General features: G+C 36.9%; 1 protein-coding gene across 2 annotated transcripts in view; it reads right to left on the minus strand.

Moving 5' to 3' along the window:
- LOC110108825 (protein TRIGALACTOSYLDIACYLGLYCEROL 4, chloroplastic) overlaps nt 1–16,933 on the minus strand; it is a 50,153-nt gene extending 33,220 nt beyond the window's left edge. For both annotated transcript variants that reach the window (XM_020839647.2, XM_020839646.2), the window contains exons 1-2: nt 16,538–16,933; nt 5,439–5,673 (exon numbers count right to left, since the gene is read on the minus strand). In XM_020839647.2, the coding sequence (XP_020695306.1) occupies nt 5,439–5,673; nt 16,538–16,809 (507 nt within the window). In that variant the 5' untranslated portion in view covers nt 16,810–16,933. The remainder of the gene's footprint in view (nt 1–5,438; nt 5,674–16,537) is intronic.
- Between the last annotated feature and the right edge of the window lie 1,099 nt (nt 16,934–18,032).

Genomic DNA, 18,032 nt, shown 5'->3' on the forward strand with positions numbered 1-18,032 from the left:
CCCCCCCCCCCCCCCTCCACTCTCCAAGGTTTTGCTCCCCTTGTAGACAAAAACTGGTCCACTAGGGACTGGTTTAGTCAGCCTAACATAAACACTAGCGCTAGTAAAGAGAAGAGAGAAACTAAGCAGAGATAGAATGTCGTAAAAAAAAAGAAGGAATAAGTACTCGGTCAAAGGGCTAGGTGTAATTAGAAGAGAAGTTGCTTAAATTTTGAAGAATGGGTCATATCGAATTTTAATTAGCAAGATGTCTCCTACTTCTCTCATCATCATGAAAAGATTCACTCAAGCATAGCTCATTCGCCCAATGGAAAGTTGCTTCCATGCCAACAATGAAGAGCCCTCTCAAACAATAACAACAAAAAAAGAATTACCACAAGAAAAAGAAATAGAAATTCAATACAAATATAAGATAAAAAGTATACGCTACGACAAATATATATAACACAAAAACTTTTATTTCTTTTGCACTAATCTTTTTTATCTCGTATTATATTAAACTAGTTTATATTACTCACTCCTAAAAACAGGTGATACATGAGGGAGCTTAGAAGACACCACCGCATCCCCTCCGATTACTCGATCTAACGAGGCGGGTACGAAAAGTCAGACGATAAAATTTCTTAAACAATATACTACTTCATTTGTGCTAAAGAGCCACTAAACACAAATGTAAATTATCTGTTTTCATTTGCACGTCGCCTTCTGTAAACATGTTCTTCTCTTTCAGTCATTTCTTCTCTTTCAGTCATTTCTTCTTTAGGAACTTACCTGAAACATTTAAACTTGTAGGTTGAGTTTACTAAGTAAACTCAGTGGGTAAGTATTTAAATAATCATTATAAATATAAATTAATATATATTATATCCTTTCTTAATCTTATTTCTTTCATTTAATTGATTTATACTTCTTCCGATATTTTCATTTAAAACAATTTAAAACATTTGTTATCTTTAATATTTCATTTTTCCATTTGATTTGCACAGGAGCACCGTCTCAAAGTACTCAAAGGTACAACCTTTTCCATTTGATTTCCTTTTCCATTTCCATAGCATTTTCCTTTTCCTTTTTCGTGCACGAGTACGACGTCCCCAGCCAGTACCATAAGGGGGTGAACTCCTGTCATTTTCAATACCTTTTCCTTTATTCTCTTTTCTTTTCTTTTCTCATTTTCATCCTTATTTTTATCATTGCATACAACATATCTTACATGTATGCTTGGGAGCTGGAGATTTTCGCACGAGTTATTTCGCAACAGGATTGAACAGGATTTATGCAGGAAATGAGCAAGATTTATGCTAAATCCCGTCAAATGGGATTTGAGCACCAGATAAATCCTCCATTTCACTCTTTTTGCACACAATCTCAAATTTACTAAATCATAAAATTCAACAGATTTATAGAATTCATCTGAAGTAGCGCACGAAAGAGAGAAAGGTAAAGCTACCTTCACAATGAGCAAGCTCCGAACAATACTTCCAATCTAATAAGAATAACATCGTCGAAAGAGCCGAATGAGCAACTCATTGTAATGAAGGAGTTGAAGAAGTGACTCATGCAAAACTCTACCTCACACGAAGCAACGTCGTTTAACAATGACAAGGAAATAGAGAAGAGGAAAACAAAACCCTAGACGCCTCCTAAGATATTGCGCAGAAATTAAATTAATTCCTATTTTCTTAGTTAGAAATTAATCGAATAAATAATTAATATAATTTGAACTATAAATAATTAATTAGAGAATTAACCATATAAATTATAATTGAAAAAGTAGTTAGTAATAGAATACTTAATTAATATATAATTAATTAAAAAATATTAATAATTTATAATTAATAGTGTAAATAACAATTAAATAATTAATGAGTAGTAGAATACTAAAGTGACTAATGATATAATTAATGGTATAATTAATAATTAAAACTAACTAATAACACTTAAATAATTAATTAAACTATTACTAGGATTATTAGTTAAATAATTAGTTATTTCAAAAAATAATTAACTAATTAATTGAAAGAATTATCAATATAATTAGATATCAAATACTAATTAAACTATCATTAAAATAAGTATTTTGATAATTAGTAGTATAATTATTAACTAAATAATTATTTAATTAGTTGATTAACTAAATAATTATTTAATTAGTTGATAATTAAGCTAGCTTCTAATAATATTAGTTATCATTATAACTTATTGACAGTAACTAAAATTGAAATTAATAAGTAATTTGTACTTAGCATATAAATTAAATTCAAAATGCATTAAAATTAAATTTTAAATAAACTAACCGCCTTAAATCCTGGATAATGTTGTTAAACAATTTCACAGGATTTAATAGGATTTAACAACTATCTTGCCAAATAATTTTAAGATTTAACATACCTAGGATTTGCTAAATCCGGATTCACAATATTAAGTAAATCCTACTAAAGTTAAATCATACTTGTTACCAAACAACCCTGTAGAGGAGGATAAAGGAGAGGTAGCAACTGAGTTGTATTTGAAGGGGGAGATAAAAGGCAAGAAGAGTTGGGTTCCATCTGTTGCACACAAAGGGGGGTGATGTGGAGCTTGGGTTTCACCCTATGATGCACAGACACGAACACGACGACACGGATACGCACGACACGGACACGGGACACGTCAGTTATTGAAAATATAAGACACGGACACGGGTTGGACACGTTATTATAGTTTTTCTATTTAAAAAATAGTGTATACAAATTAAATAAGTATAATTTTAAAAATAATTTGAAAAGAATAAGCCATTTAACTAGAATTTGTGCTTAAAATGATTAGTATTATGATGTCGAGAGTCAGGCATCGATGTCGTTTATTAGTCATCCAGAGAGGAGATGAAAATACCTTCACTACCAAAAAGAAATAAAAATGAGAATATTCGATGAATGGGTATTAAGTGTAGATGTTGATTTGGTGTCATGGATAGGAAATAAGAAATTTATTTTAAATCCCGTCAAATACAAGAAATTATATTTAAAAAAATTCATAAAATATTTAAGATACACTGACACGCGTGTCCAATTTTTATTTAATATTTATTAATCAGACACATTTTCGGCGTGTCCGACACGTGTCGGGCGAGTGTCGTGTCGGACACGGTGTCGGACACTGCATGCCTCTTTGAGGAGAAGTGTCGGTGCATCATAGGTTTCACCAATGGGGGAGGAATAGGAGATGAGTGCGGGACAGAACTTGCGACCAAGTGAAGAAGTTTCGGGTGGAGGAGAGTTAGATGTGCGAAAATGAATGGGTAAGAGAAATGGGGAATTGGTTAGTGCAAAGATATGGACAAGATCAGGGAGCTAGCATAGGATATGAGTATAATTTTATCCAGGGGCGGAACTGCATGAGGCTTAGGGGGGGCAATTGCCCCCCCCTCAAAAAAAAAAAAATTTTTTATAGGAGTGAAAAAAAAAAATTATAGCAGAGCAAAAAAAAATTTTTGCCCCTCCTAAATTTTTTTTTTGCCCCCCAGAAAAAACTCTTTTGTCCTATCTTGACCTAAAATATCTATATATTTTTTCACATTTAGTTTCAATATTCTATTTAATGCATTTCAAGACAGTTTAATTACACTTTTTTTCTTTGTTTTTCTTGCTTAATTTTTTTCAAAAAACTTTTCTTAATATATAGATATATAATATTATTTTTTTAATATTTAATTATTTTTTTGTTGTATTTGCCCCCCCTCAAAATTGAAGCTGGTTCCGCCCCTAATTTTATCTGGGGAAAAGGCACGAGCAGCCAATTTTTCTGAAGACATAAGATTTTTTTTTTATATTTTGATTTTTTATATTAAATTTATATAAAATTTAATAAAATAAAATAGAGACATTAATTAAATCGAATGGTTGGATTCTTCATTTTACATGTATCTCTATTTACGTGCCATCGAATTGCTCGCCGATAATTTTTGTCTCTTCAACTCTCGGGCCACCCCGAACAATATTATATTAATTTCTAGGCATTTTTAATGTATCAGATGCAATGGAAAAGTTTGTTTTGTGAATAGGAGATGTTCATGAAAACACACAACATCATGCCTGAGATCATTGTCTTCGACCTTCTTCGCTTGACTTGTGTGTGAGAGGTCTCCTTAGGAATTTTTTATGTTTCAAACACGAGCAAAGTATGTTTCATAATCGATCGTTATTTGGGTATGTTTGCACTGCATTGCACCCTCCAACGATCACTTTTGTCTCTTGATCGAGCTGGTTTTTAAGCAACCAGTGCTTCTTTCGTAACTTCGAGTCCTGGACATGTCAATGTAGTCCGTTTTGCAAGTGAACAATATTTAAGTAGTTTCAATCATGGTAAAGGCACTTAGATACTCGCAACGTGCAACTTGATGTTTGTTGGTCGTCTTTCTTTCACCCTTACTTGTATTGATCATAGCACTTATACAGAGTTCAACAATTACATGCCAAGATATGTTAGAGGTAGATGGCTGCATATGTACCCTCATTTCCGTGTCAGTTGTACTTATAAAATCATGAATTATTTTCCTTTTTTTAGGTGAAGCCTTTTTAATCGTATAAATAAGGGGTTAAAAGGATTGGTCTTCATGTCATTACTATTGTTCACAGAAATTAGACGATCTCCATTAAGCTCTCCATCTATTTTTCATACTTGCAGGTTTTGTCATCATGTTCTCTTGCTCCAGCTAGCCCAACTTGTTAGTAGGGTCAGGCACAGCACACAGATAACTTAGATCCAACAGAATTGAGATCAATTAAATTGAAGATTAGGCAACTTACATCCTGCCAATTAAATTGATAACAGAAGCAGCCCTTAACATCAAGCAATACTGTGGAGCTCCTATCCATCATTATCATCAGTAGCCTTATTCAAAATATGTGGGTTCAAATTTGAATCTTTTCTTTATTTATTTCTATTTGGTCCTTACATGCGTTCATGTGGAACTTTTTCCTCAAATTCAACCCAAGTCAATTTTGGTTGGACCTTTTTTATTTGCACAAATTTTTTTCTCCCTGCCTTATTGCTGAACGTTCAACCCATTGAAGCTCAAGCCACCAAAGTCATTCCTACAATCTCATCTTCAAACAATAATATCTGAAGGTCTCCCTAATTAAATCATTTGGGACTTCGGCCTATGGTTTACACAACCATCTTAACATTGATGATTTTGTCTACTTAACTCAGCTGTCATTGATTTTATTTTTATTAAAACTGAGAATGAAAAATCCATTATCTTAAAGCCCTGATAATTTTTATCTCACTCCTAAGGAATCACTTTAATTTAACCACCCTAAAATCACATATAGAGCATTAGCTTCAATTATTGCGTGAACCTGAATGCAACTCAGATTATCAACTAAAAATATAAAAATCAGCATAAAATTCTAAGAAAACTTATAAGTTAATTGGACTTCATGTAAGATATAACTTGCCTTGTGAAGAAAAACTGCTTTGCCACGGCTCCCCTTTCTGTCATTGTAAATTTCAAAAAGTAAAGAAGACTCCGGACTAATCAAGAGCTCTGAACCACAGCCCAGAGAGAGGAACTCAATGATATTCCTTGCTATGGTCATAGGTAACGACATGTCCTCAAGATTATTTGATGAAGTCTCCTTAAGTGAAGCCACAAAATTCTGTAGATTGAACTGCTCCAATACAGTTGCAGACCTGCAGGACTTGAAACCTCATCATGCAAAGACGAAAAGCATACGGCAGCATCAGTGAGATAGACACGTTACTTCAAGGTTCAGAAAAGTACAAAAACAAAATCAAGCATTTATCCCCCTACGTGTGGTCGGCTATATGAATCCATTTTCTCTATTGTGCCTTGTTCTGAGTCAAAGTCTCGTTTAAATCTAATAAAGAAATGTCATTTCTAATATTTTCTAACAAAGTCTTTTTAGGTCTACCTCTACCTTTCTTAATATAGGTCAAATCCAATACATCTACTCTCCTAACAGGGTCATCAAAAGGCCGTCGTTTTACATGACCAAACCATCTAAGGTGACTCTCTTTAATCTTATATATCTCTTTTAATGGCCAACATTCCGCGCCATAAAGCAATGCAGGTCTCACCACCATCTTATAAAATTTTCCCTTAAGTTTGAATGGCAATTTTCTATCACACAACAAACCCAAAGCATTCATTCACTTCAACCACCCAACTTGAATTCCACTAACAATATCCCCATCTATTTCACCATCACTCCGAACAATAGACCCAATATATCTAAAATGAGTACACTCTAAACAACAGACCCAAGATATCAAGGTTCAAAAAAGTACAACTAGAAAAATTCATTGGGTTCTTGCTAACGACCTAGGTCGTCACTTATGAGAGCAGAAGGCATTTAAGAGGATGAAAGAAACAGAGAAGTCGCATTGTATGTATTAAAAATATATATGAAGGCAGGCAAAAATTTCAAATCAGTATTCTCCCGAAACAATTTGCTTCTAACCGTTGACGAAGAATTTCCATGGCCAAGTATCTACTCATTTAATATTGGTGAATTTTAGAACTTGAAGCATCAACTTGTTTAAGTAAATGAATGCGTTTTCTTTTTTTTAATATGCAGAAAAATTCACTATTTCATCAATCATAAGAAGAAAACAGCTTTACCAAACAAAATCAAATTAATATATTAAAAAACAATCAAATCAGGTGAACCACACTATTCCTTCAATATACAATTATTCTGTGCTGGTTAAAATCCTGCGGAATAGAAGTGTGATGAGCGTTGTGGTTGTCTTGGATATAGAATATGCAAAAACACGAACATCAAGAGATGATTTTTTTTAATGAAAACCTAGATATCAAAAACCACGCTGCTATCCTAGATGAACTTCCACTAAAAGTAACATGAAGTTACAAGTCTTGTCTCCTTTTACCCATATTAAAGGGACAACAGTACAATATTGACAACAAGAGGAAAGATTGATCAGAAGTGATAATGGTGGGATGTGCCTTGAGATGGAGTTGGGCCTTGTGATAAATCTTGTTACACTCCAACCCAATGTAACACTTACACTATAGTAGATCACTCCAAATTGGTGCAGATAGTTGAGAAGAATATAATTTTACTCGTCTAATATACATGCATTCATAACTTCTATAATATTTGCTCCCCTTAATATAGTATCAACATCCGTTCCTCATTTCCAATTACATACACAGAGCTCCTATAAGCATTAAAAAATACAGAGAAGATAGAAGAATCATTAACTTTCATTTACAAAGATTATAATGTTTATAACCCAAAAGAACTGATATAAATCATTATGATCATTCTGGCTAACAACGAAACTTATATATTTGAATCATAATTACAAACAAATTAGCATACACAAAACATAATAAAAAAACCATCTTCATATCACATGATTGTTTGCTCAAGAAAAATGGCGCTTCTGCATGAATCATGCTTTGCAGACTTAGGATTTCATTCTCCTTAAGGCAAATTATAGTTAACCAGATTTCCCCTGAAGATTGCATGAGGGTTTAGTTAGATCTGAGTCCTTACTTCCTATGGCGCAAGCCCTCTGATTGTACCTTTACACTCTACACCCTCATAGTTAATTACCTCTTTTACTTTGTAAGAGAAAACTCTTGATTAAGGATGAAAAGTTTTAAATATTTTAGTCTCGTTTGTGGGGATGAAGGTAAACCCAATCAATATCCCATAGTTCCGTCGTCCCGAGAATACCGTAAGTTTCGATTTACCAACACTAGCAATCATCGATTGTAGTGTTTAAGAAATCTTATTAGCAGTCATGGATTGCCTCTTCTCAAAAATCCCGAGTAAATTGAAGTGGTTAAATTTATATTTTAGTTTTATTATGATTTGGAGTTTACATCTATTAGAATACCCAATAATTGATTTAGTTTGGGGCTTACGACTTCATTTAGAAGCTGCACAATTGTTTGGACTTAGTTCGAGGTTTAGAAGTTGGTCAGTTATTTGAATTGATTAAGGGCTCATGGCTTCGTTTAAAAGTTGCCCATGCTTTGATTTAGTTCGTGGCTTATGACTTCATTTAGACGTTATACATTAGTTTAGTTTAGGACGAGGTTTGTGGCTTCGTTTTAAAGTTACCCAGAGGTTTTGTTTAAAACGAGGCTTAGGGCTTCCCTCGGAAGTTTCCTGTGGGTTTTGATTTAAAATGGGGCTTATAGTGATGTGATATCACATGCAAAAGGAGTTGATAAGAAATTTAAGAATAATTAACAATGAAATCTCAATAAATAACTTATTGAAATAACAAGCAAATTCATTAAAGAATCTTAGTTTTCCACTTGCTTAGGTGAAGGAGCACATGTAGGTTAACCAAATCTTGTAGATAAACAAAAATAGTAGCAATACAAAGAGCTATTAACCAACAATCCACAATTTAATAATGAGAGTTTTCACCTCGGGGATTGATCACTCAACTACACTAGGCTTTGGCGAGAGAAGATTTTGCACGCTATAATCAAGATCACCACTAGGAAAACGATGCCGGAGGTCTTTGTCCACAGGAAAGTAGTCGGAGTTGGTGGAGGGGGCTGACCGTGGATGATCTAATCATGGTCTTGGAATTCTCTATGTTGACGTCACGAAAGACGATCTCCGAACGTCCACACGTCCTTGGGAATCAAAGACTAATCTCTGATCGATGTTCGGGTCGGCCATACGTCTTTGAAATGGAGGTGGAAGGGCGTCATCTTCTTCTTCTCTTGGCTTCCAAATGCACAAGGGAGGGAGAAATGAGGGAGGCGGCCAAGGTAGAGAGAGGGGGTGAGCGACTTGGGTGAGGGAATTTAGGTTAGGTGGGGGAGAGAATGAGATTTACTCAAATCTGAAATTAACTTCAGAATTTGAGTAAATTAGGAGGGAATCAATTTGAAATTGATTTCAAATTTCAAATAGAGATAAGGGGGAGTAATGGGCATTATATGGGGCCCTTCAAGAGGGGGTCGGCGGATTCTAGAGAGAGGGGAGGGAGTTATTTGAAATAGGGGGCAGATTAATTTGAAATTGATTTCAAATTAATGTGTAATCAATGCATTAATTGGGGGCTTGAATGGGGCTCCATTCATGGTGAGGCCGGCGGGTTCATTAGAGGAGGGAGAAGGGGGTTAATTCAAAACCTGAAATTAATCTCAAGATTTTGAATGAAAATAGGGGGAAATTAATTTGAAATTTGATTTCAAATTAAGGAGCCATTAATGTATTAAGTGGAGAATTAATGGGAGAAAATCCCATGCATGGCCGGCGGGTTCAAGAGGGAGGGAGGAGGTTTGGGAGCAACTCATTAGCTTTCCAAATCAACGAACACGCATTAGGAAATTAATTGTAAAATCCGCTTCAATTTGAATTTCAAATTGATTTAGATTTGAAAACTTTCCTAATTTGGAGTTGGTCAAATTTGGAAATTGTGAAACTCAATTAAATGGAATTTCAAAATTTGACACATGAGGGGGAAAAGGTGAAGGGGGCGGTGGTTGGAGATGGGGGACGGGGTGGTGGAGGGGAATCGGCCGGCGGCTAAAGAGGAGCCGGTGGGTTGGATCCCAAGGTGGACGGGATGGGAATTCGGGGCTCGGATTGATGGCAAACGGGATGAAGGTTTAGGTTAAGTGGATGAGGAAAAACACAAACGAGAAGATAGAATAAACTTAACCATGAGCCGCGGACTCTTCCAACGACTGGTGGGCCTTGCGATTTGCTCCCCTTGAGCTCTCTTCCTTCTCTGGCTCTCATGAAAGAAGAAGTGGAAACAAAACATAATTTTCATTCAAAATATTCATCATCCTCATTACATAAGAAATGACCATATATATAGGCCTCAAAATGACAAAGGAAACAAAAGACTAAAATGCCCCTTGTGCTACAATAGCGACCAAATACCCATAAGGGTAAAAATGGAAAAACTGAAAAATAAAATAAACTACTACATAAAATGACTTAAAAATAAAACTCCTGATCGTGGTCGTCGATCTCCGGTGTCTCCGATGGTAACGTGTCGAAATTGCTGACGATGTCCTCATCATACAGCTTCCCTTGAAAGTTTCTCGTTGATTTTGTTTGGATAATTCTTACAACTTCCCTTAAAAGTTGCCTGTTAATTTAGTTTGGATAGGTCTTATAACTTCGATGTGTCTGTTAATTTTATTTGGATAGGTCTTATGACTTCCCTTAGTAGTTTTCTGTATGGTAGTTCTTATGGCTTTCATTGGAAGTGGCCTACTTATTGGGGTAGGTCTTACCATTTCTGCATTTAGAAGTAACATGTAATTTTAGGTTTACGGCTTTACCTAAAAGTTTTCCTAGTATGTGGGTACTACTACTTTTATTAGAAATTGCTCAATTTGTTTAAAAAGTGGGTCTTACTTTAATTTAGAAGTAGCCCAATTTATTTAAGAAGTGAGTCATACTGCTTCTATTAAAAGTAGGATGAATTTTTAAGAACTAGGTCTTACTGCTTCCATTAGAAGTAGCCTGTAGGTTTTGTTTGGATAGGTCTTATGACTTCCATTAAAAGTTGCCTATAGGTTTAGTCTTAAAGTAGTTCTTACGACTTCATTTAGATTCAAGATTGGAAAACTGGATTTCCATGTAATGAAAATTGAATTTCTATGTAAGGAAAATTGGATAAGTAGTGGAAAGGAGGTTCTGGCTGAAATTCCCAACATGTGATTTAGGATTTTAATGTTTCAAAACATGGAAACTCCTGGCCTTTAAAACTCTTAGAAATGGAATGGAGTGTGTCTAGTTTAAATTTGAAGGTTTCATAAAATTCCAAGGGTTTAGGATGGCCAAATGGTGCCTATAATAAAATTGGGTCACATAAAGTCTAGTATTGATCAAGTGCTCCTTTAGGCCTTTTGGATGGATTTTTTATAAAGGTGATGCACAAGAGTGTAAGAATTATAGAGGAATTAAGCTAAAGTGTCATACTTTAAAACTATTGGAGAGTTATTGAGCACAGATTACAATGTGATAATAATGTTTCTCATAATCAATTTGGATTCATGTTGGGTAGGCTACTATGAAAGCTGTACATTTATTGAGAGGTTGATGGAGAAGTATATAGAGAATAAAGAGGATCTATATATAATATTTATTGATTTAAAGAAAGCATACGATAAAGTTCCAAGGGAAGTGCTTAGGAGAGTTCTATAAAAGAAAGAAGTTAATAATACTTAGATTCAAGTCATTAAAGATATGTACATAAGAGCTATTACTAGTGTTCAAACACAAGGTTGTTTGACCAAGTGTTTTCCTATTTCAGTTGGATTACATCAAGGATCAGCTTTAAGCCTATATCTGTTTGCTTTAGTTATGGATGTTCTTACTAGACATTTACAAGAGGATGTTTACTGGTGTATGCATTTTACTAATGATATTCTCTGTTGATAAGGCTAGAGAGGGAGTTGAAGGAAAGCTTGAATTATGGATGTCAACCTTAGAGTCTTAAGATTTTTGTTTGAAGAGACTAAAACCAAATACATAGAGTGTAATTTTAGTAGTAATAGATCTAGTGATGGGGTTGTGACTTTGGGCGATCAAGTCATTAATAAAAGTAGACACTTTAGATATATTGGATCTATTGTTCAAACTGATGGTGAAATAGATGGGGATATTATTAGTAGAATTCAAGTTTGATGGTTGAAGTGGAGGAATGCATCGGGCATGTTGTGTTATAGAAAAGTACCCCTCAAACTTAAGAGAAAATTCTATAAGATGGTGGTGAGACCCACAATACTTTATAGCACAAAATGTTGGCCATTAAAAGAAAAGCATAAATTTAAGTGTTATAGAGATGATGATGCTCAGGTAGATGAGTGGCTTCACTCTTAGAGACAGAATGCAAAATATACATGAAAAAATTGAAGTAGCTCTAGTGGGAGATTAGATTAGAGAGAGTCGTCTTAGATGGTTTGGACACAAAACATTGGCCTTCCAATGACCCAGTTAGAAGTGTAGATGTATTGAATTTGTCCTAACTAAGAAAGACAGAGATAGACATAATAATACTTAGCTAGAAAATATTAGAAATGACTATTTTATTAAATGTAAATGAGAATTTGACTCTTAACATAACACAATGGAGAAAAAAAATTCATCTAGCCGACCCTATGTAGTGGGATAAAATCTTGATGATTTTGTTGTTGTTGTAACAAATGGGTATTTGATATGGGAGTATGAAGGTAGAATTGTAGAAGAGTTCTAATAAAATATATAAGTAGGGTTATAGAGATATGAGACCTTACCACTCACAAAGTAGCATGGCTTGAAGAAATCATCAAACTTCTTTAATGATGAAGCCGCCCACTAAGCCTCCTCTTCCGTGGAATTAAAATAACTTTAGCAAAATAACAACCATTCACTTCCCATTTTAGCCAATACAAATATGTTGACCCATATACCTCAAACCATGTGATAAAGGACCCCAATTGGTGAATAAAACATTACACACCTTAGCGCCACATGTCACTTAAAGGGTCAAATGACCTCCGAATGCCGAATGGATAGTATCGTTGTGATCAGGAAACTGAACTCTGCTGGGTCGAGGCCCCTCGCAATTGAATCAGATGAGATCGATCAAAAGGGATGGCCGACACTCAAAATTAAAGCGCGAGGTTGATCAAACAATGTCGGATCGACAAACGGACTTCACTGTTGCGTCCGGAATAATGTCAACCTCTAAAAACTATAATTTTTTTTTATTCAATTTGAAGCGCCCATATTGGTGGCACATATCTCGAGGCAATCCTAATATAATTCAATGACGCACATATTGCGGAAATTCGCCTCTACGAAGACGACATGACGTCAGATTGCCAAACGGATGGCACCATCGCGTTTGGGACGTCGTCGGCATTAAGAGTCTACATCTTATTTGATTAAATTGGATCATTTGGGGTGGTGTCGTAAATTTCAAAGAACGATTCATATATGTTATGAAGGCACGCACTACGAGGGAACTAAGCCTCGTCGTCGCCTAAATGACGTCCAATTGATGAACGGACAGCATCATTGCGTTTTGAACATCCCCGAAATTCAGAATATACATTTTATTTAATGAATTTAGATCGTCTGAAGGGCTCAAAAAATTTCAAAGGGCGGCTCAAATATGTTGCGAAGGCATGCGATTATCACACAACCTCCTCTCAATTCACCGATTAACAACTGACAACAATTGTTCAATTTCATTTGACTCAACCGGCTTCACTATTAAGGATCTCATGGACAACAAAACCTTCATCCGTGGACACTCCGTTCCCACAACCTCCGACAACTTCACTGCTCTTCATTCGATTACATCCAATTCTCCAAACTGGCACGCTTGGCTTGGTCATCCCAATGCTCAGACTCAACAACTGCTATCTAGGAACTTACCCTCTCTATGTATCTCCCCACCACCTTCTCTATGCACTTCATGTAATGTGGCTAAAAGCCACAAGTTATCTTTTACTTCTAGTTCAAACCGTGTATCCAAACCTTTCATGCTAATACATTCATATGTTTGGGGCCTTGCTCCCGTTAATTCCACTCATGGTTTTCGCTATTACGTTCTTTTATTCATGATAATACACGGTATTCATGGCTATATCTAATGCATAACAAATCAGAAACGTTCTCTAAATTTAAACACCTTCACACTCTTATTAGTAACAAATTCAACTCAAAAATTCTAACTCTACGCTCGGACGGTGGTGGCGAATTCACCAGTCACTTGTTCCGTGATTACCTCAACACTCATGGCATCACTCATCAGCTAAGCTGCCCCCATACACCAGAACAGAATGGCACGGCCGAACGCAAACATCGCCACTTACTTGAAACCACCCGAGCCCTCCTTCATCAAGCAAATCTCCCACATCACTTTTGGGCCGAAGCCATTCTAACCTCCATGTATCTAATCAATCGTTTACCCTCCAAAAGCATTCACAACAACACACCATTTCAACTTCTGTACAATCAACCACCTACATACTCTCACCTTAAGACCTTCGGCTGCTTGTGTTTTCCCTGGCTTCAACCTACCACCCCATCCAAGCTGCATCCTCGCTCACAAGAATGCCTCTTCCTCGGATACTCATCTTCCCGCAAAGGGTATCGTTGTCTCAACCTTCATACCAATCAGCTCCACATTTCACGTCATATTCTGTTTAATGAAAATGTATTTCCATTCCATACGACCAATATTATACCTCAAAAACCTCCTTCTTGACAGTCTTACACAACACCCTATCTACTCATGCCAACATCAACAATATCTTCCCAAACCCCTATAAATCCTATCACCGACGGTACTACCCTCTCACCCTTACCCTCATATAATCTCTCAGTACACACACCTACTTCAACATTCACGGCTTCCAACCCAATTACCTCAACTTCCACCACCCCGTTGTCACAACCCCTCACCACAATTCCACCCAATCATACCTCCATTCATCCAATGCAAACAAGACTTAAAACGGGCATTCACTTCGATCTCCTAGCCCTCACCACCTCCAATAATACTCCCTTGACATATACTCAAGCACACAAACTTCCTCACTGGAGAGCTGCCATGTCCAAGGAGTTCATTGCTTTACAAAAATAAGGGACATGGTCCCTTGTTCCACCACCGCCAAACACAACAATTCTGGTGCAAATGGACTTACCGAATAAAATATAATTCGGACGGCCAAGTTGATAGATGCAAGGCAAGGCTTGTTGCTCAAGGCTTTAATTAGGAGTTCGGTATCAATTACAAGGAGACGTTTAGCCCAGTAGCTAAAATGCCGACCATCCGGATCCTACTCCTCATTTCCCTCCACAACAACTGGCCTACGCTTCAATTTGACATCTCAAACGCATTTCTTCATGGAGACCTTCATGAAAATATTTACATGCGTCAGCCAACCAGCTTCATTGATCGTGATCTACCTCACCATGTTTGTAAGCTTCACAAAACAATCTAAGGGCTTAAACAAGCTCCGAGGGAATGGTACAACAAATTCACATCCTCATTAATTCAATTCGGCTTCAACTTTAGCAAGGTCGATCCCTCGTTGCTTACCTATTCCAACGCCAGCACTCGGCTCTACATCCTTATATATGTGGATGATCTTCTACTCACAGGTAACAACTCCGCAGCCATTCAGCAGCTAGTCTCCCATCTCAAAACATCATTTTCACTCAAACAGCTGGGGCCAATTTCAAGTTTCTTGCGCATACAAGTCTCCAAAACAGCTACCGAATTATTCCTACACCATGCCCAATATGCCACTAATCTCTTAATATCCGCTGGTTTACAACACAGCAAACCGGTCTTGACTCCCTCTGCGCTCAAGCCCTCCTCCAACTCAGACGTTACTACTCCATATTCCGATCCGCAACAATACAGACGCTTGGCCGACTCTCTCAACTACCTGACAATTACAAGACCGGAGATCGCGTATGCAGCGAACAGTATTTGCCAACGTATGCACAATCCCTCAATTACTGATTACAAAGCCTTGAAACATCTATTGCGATACATACAAGGAACTATTCACTATGGCCTTCCCCTTCAGCCCAGCTCCCTCCATCTCAGCACCTATTCGGACGCTGACTGGGCCGGTGACACCCAGGATCGCCGATCAATTACCGGCTTTTGTACATTTCTTGGCAAAAGTCTTATCTCTTGGTGTGTGAAGAAACAAGTTACTGTGGCAAAATCCTCCACCAAGGCAGAATGCCGTGCCCTCTCCTCTGCGACTTCAGATATCATTTGGTTGCACCGTCTCTTAGCTGACTTTCACATTCAGCAAACATAGCCCACATCCCTCTACTGCGACAACACCTCCGCCATGGCTCTCGCTCATAATCCGGTCTTCCACGCCCGCACCAAATATATAGAAATTGATTATCACTTCATTAGACAACATATCTCCTCTGGTGCTATAATCATCCACCACATCAACTCTGAAGACCAACCGGCTGATCTTCTTACCAAGCCGCTACCTCTAGCACGCTTTGCTCAGCTAAGGGACAAGTTGAGCATTCGACCATTGAACCCTCAACTTGAGGGGGCTGTTAGAACACTCATACGCATTGCAGCATACAACCACTCAAGTGCTCTTGGCCACGTCAGCAATAGTACATTTTCCACTACTCTGCTCACTGGCCAGCCAACGGTCTCTGTTAACCGTTCTGCTCCATTATCTTTACAGGCTTTATTAACCATACATACCCCTGTAATCGGTACTTTGAGATATGGGGAAATACTTTACACTATTCTCTTCTTAGCTTTCTTCCTTTTACCTCTAACCTTTTGCAGGTCCTTTCAGGGGCGGTGTCCGTCCAACTATAAAATAATACAGGCACTATTCAGACTAATCGTTCAAGGACATAATCCAAAATGTACTCAAATTTCACCATCACTCCAGCTCACAGAACCTAAACTCTTACAGTCCAATCAACTCCAGTCTTCCTTAAACCCTAAGCCAACCAAATTAATCCACTTCAGAAGAATATAATGCAGACGAGACAACTATGATAAATGATAAGAATACCAATTATCGCGGATGTGGAACGCGTGGGCGTGGTGGAGGAGCAGACCCCGGCCTCCGTTAGCGGGGTCGCCGGCAAAGGAGGGAACGAGAGGGGAAGCCATAAAGCGATGTAGGAAATCGAGCTGCTTCGAGCGAGAGAGGCGGCCACCGCGGGAGAGCCCCAAGGGGAGCGGATCCCCCGGCACCGCACGCGCTGTCCCCTCCATCGTCACCGGAGCCTCGGCGTCCACCTCCCATCCACCGCCGTCTACCGCCCATCTCAGGCGCCTCATTCCTTCCCTACTATCTCACTGTGGCGTCACTATCCGAAGTGGCGTTCTCTGATCTGATTCGCGTCTTAAGCCAACGGCGGCATACAGCATTTCCGATGGGCGATAGGGATGCGGGCTGTTTAGCTTTCAAGTAAAATGGGTTGAACTATTTTAACTGCAGCGTTTTTATAATATTTGGTAAAACTAAAGTAAAATTTTAAGATATTTAAATATATTTTTTAATTAATTTTAATATATTTAAAACTTATTAGATTTGATCTATTTTACGATAAATTATAAATTCAGGATCATTTTCACCCATAATCCATTGTGTGTCATCATCACCCGTTGCCGTCAACAGACTCCCATCTACCATTACTATCGTCCGTTGTGGCCTGCAGCTGGCCATTGGACGTCACTCATTACTATAGTCTGACGTTGCTATCAACCATTGCTCGTCGCTGGCCGCCACCACCATTAGGTTTTACACTATACTAATTTTTTTTCAAGTCAAATAAAAAAAAATCATCTGTATTCATTTTACATCGAAAAAACAACGTAAAATATTATAAATATGTTGCATTTCTTTTACACTTTCTTTAATTATAGCCTAATTTCCTTATTCAACAAACCAAAATGTCCCTTAATATTCTTGCCAAAATAAAAAAGAGGAGGAATTACAAGCATTTCAATTAAATCTTACAATATTATAAACTAAATTTCATATCATTTTAAGAAATTTTCAGTTGATACACTCCATAATATTTTTTGTTGGTTCTCTATTATTATTAATGGAAAGTTTCATGAACTTTTTAAAGGAGTCCAAGGTATAAGGCAAGAAGATCCCCAATCTCCTACTCTATTCATTATAGTTACTGATTATTTATATAAAGGCTTAACCCATCTTTTTGCCACCAATAATAACTTTCACTACATGAACTTTGGCGGCATTGATATTTAACACCTTTGTTTTGCTAACGATATCATCATCTTTTGTAATGGTTATTTGAAATGTGTTAATAAAGTCAAGAAGTTTCTGTCTACTATTGAAAGTGAAATTGGTCTTTATTTTAATAATAGTAAATGTTCCTTCATTGGTGTAATGGACATGTTTATGGTTCATTGTGATAACATTAAACTTTGCGTTAATTTTTGTAATCAAGCTTTACCCATCTACTACCTTGGTACTCCTCTTCTTAATGGTAAGAAAAAGTCTTTTTTGTTTGATAGTTTTTTTTTCTGCA

The sequence above is a fragment of the Dendrobium catenatum genome, unplaced genomic scaffold (assembly GCF_001605985.2).
Source record: "Dendrobium catenatum unplaced genomic scaffold, ASM160598v2 fragScaff_scaffold_1056, whole genome shotgun sequence".
Taxonomy (NCBI): Eukaryota; Viridiplantae; Streptophyta; class Magnoliopsida; order Asparagales; family Orchidaceae; genus Dendrobium; species Dendrobium catenatum.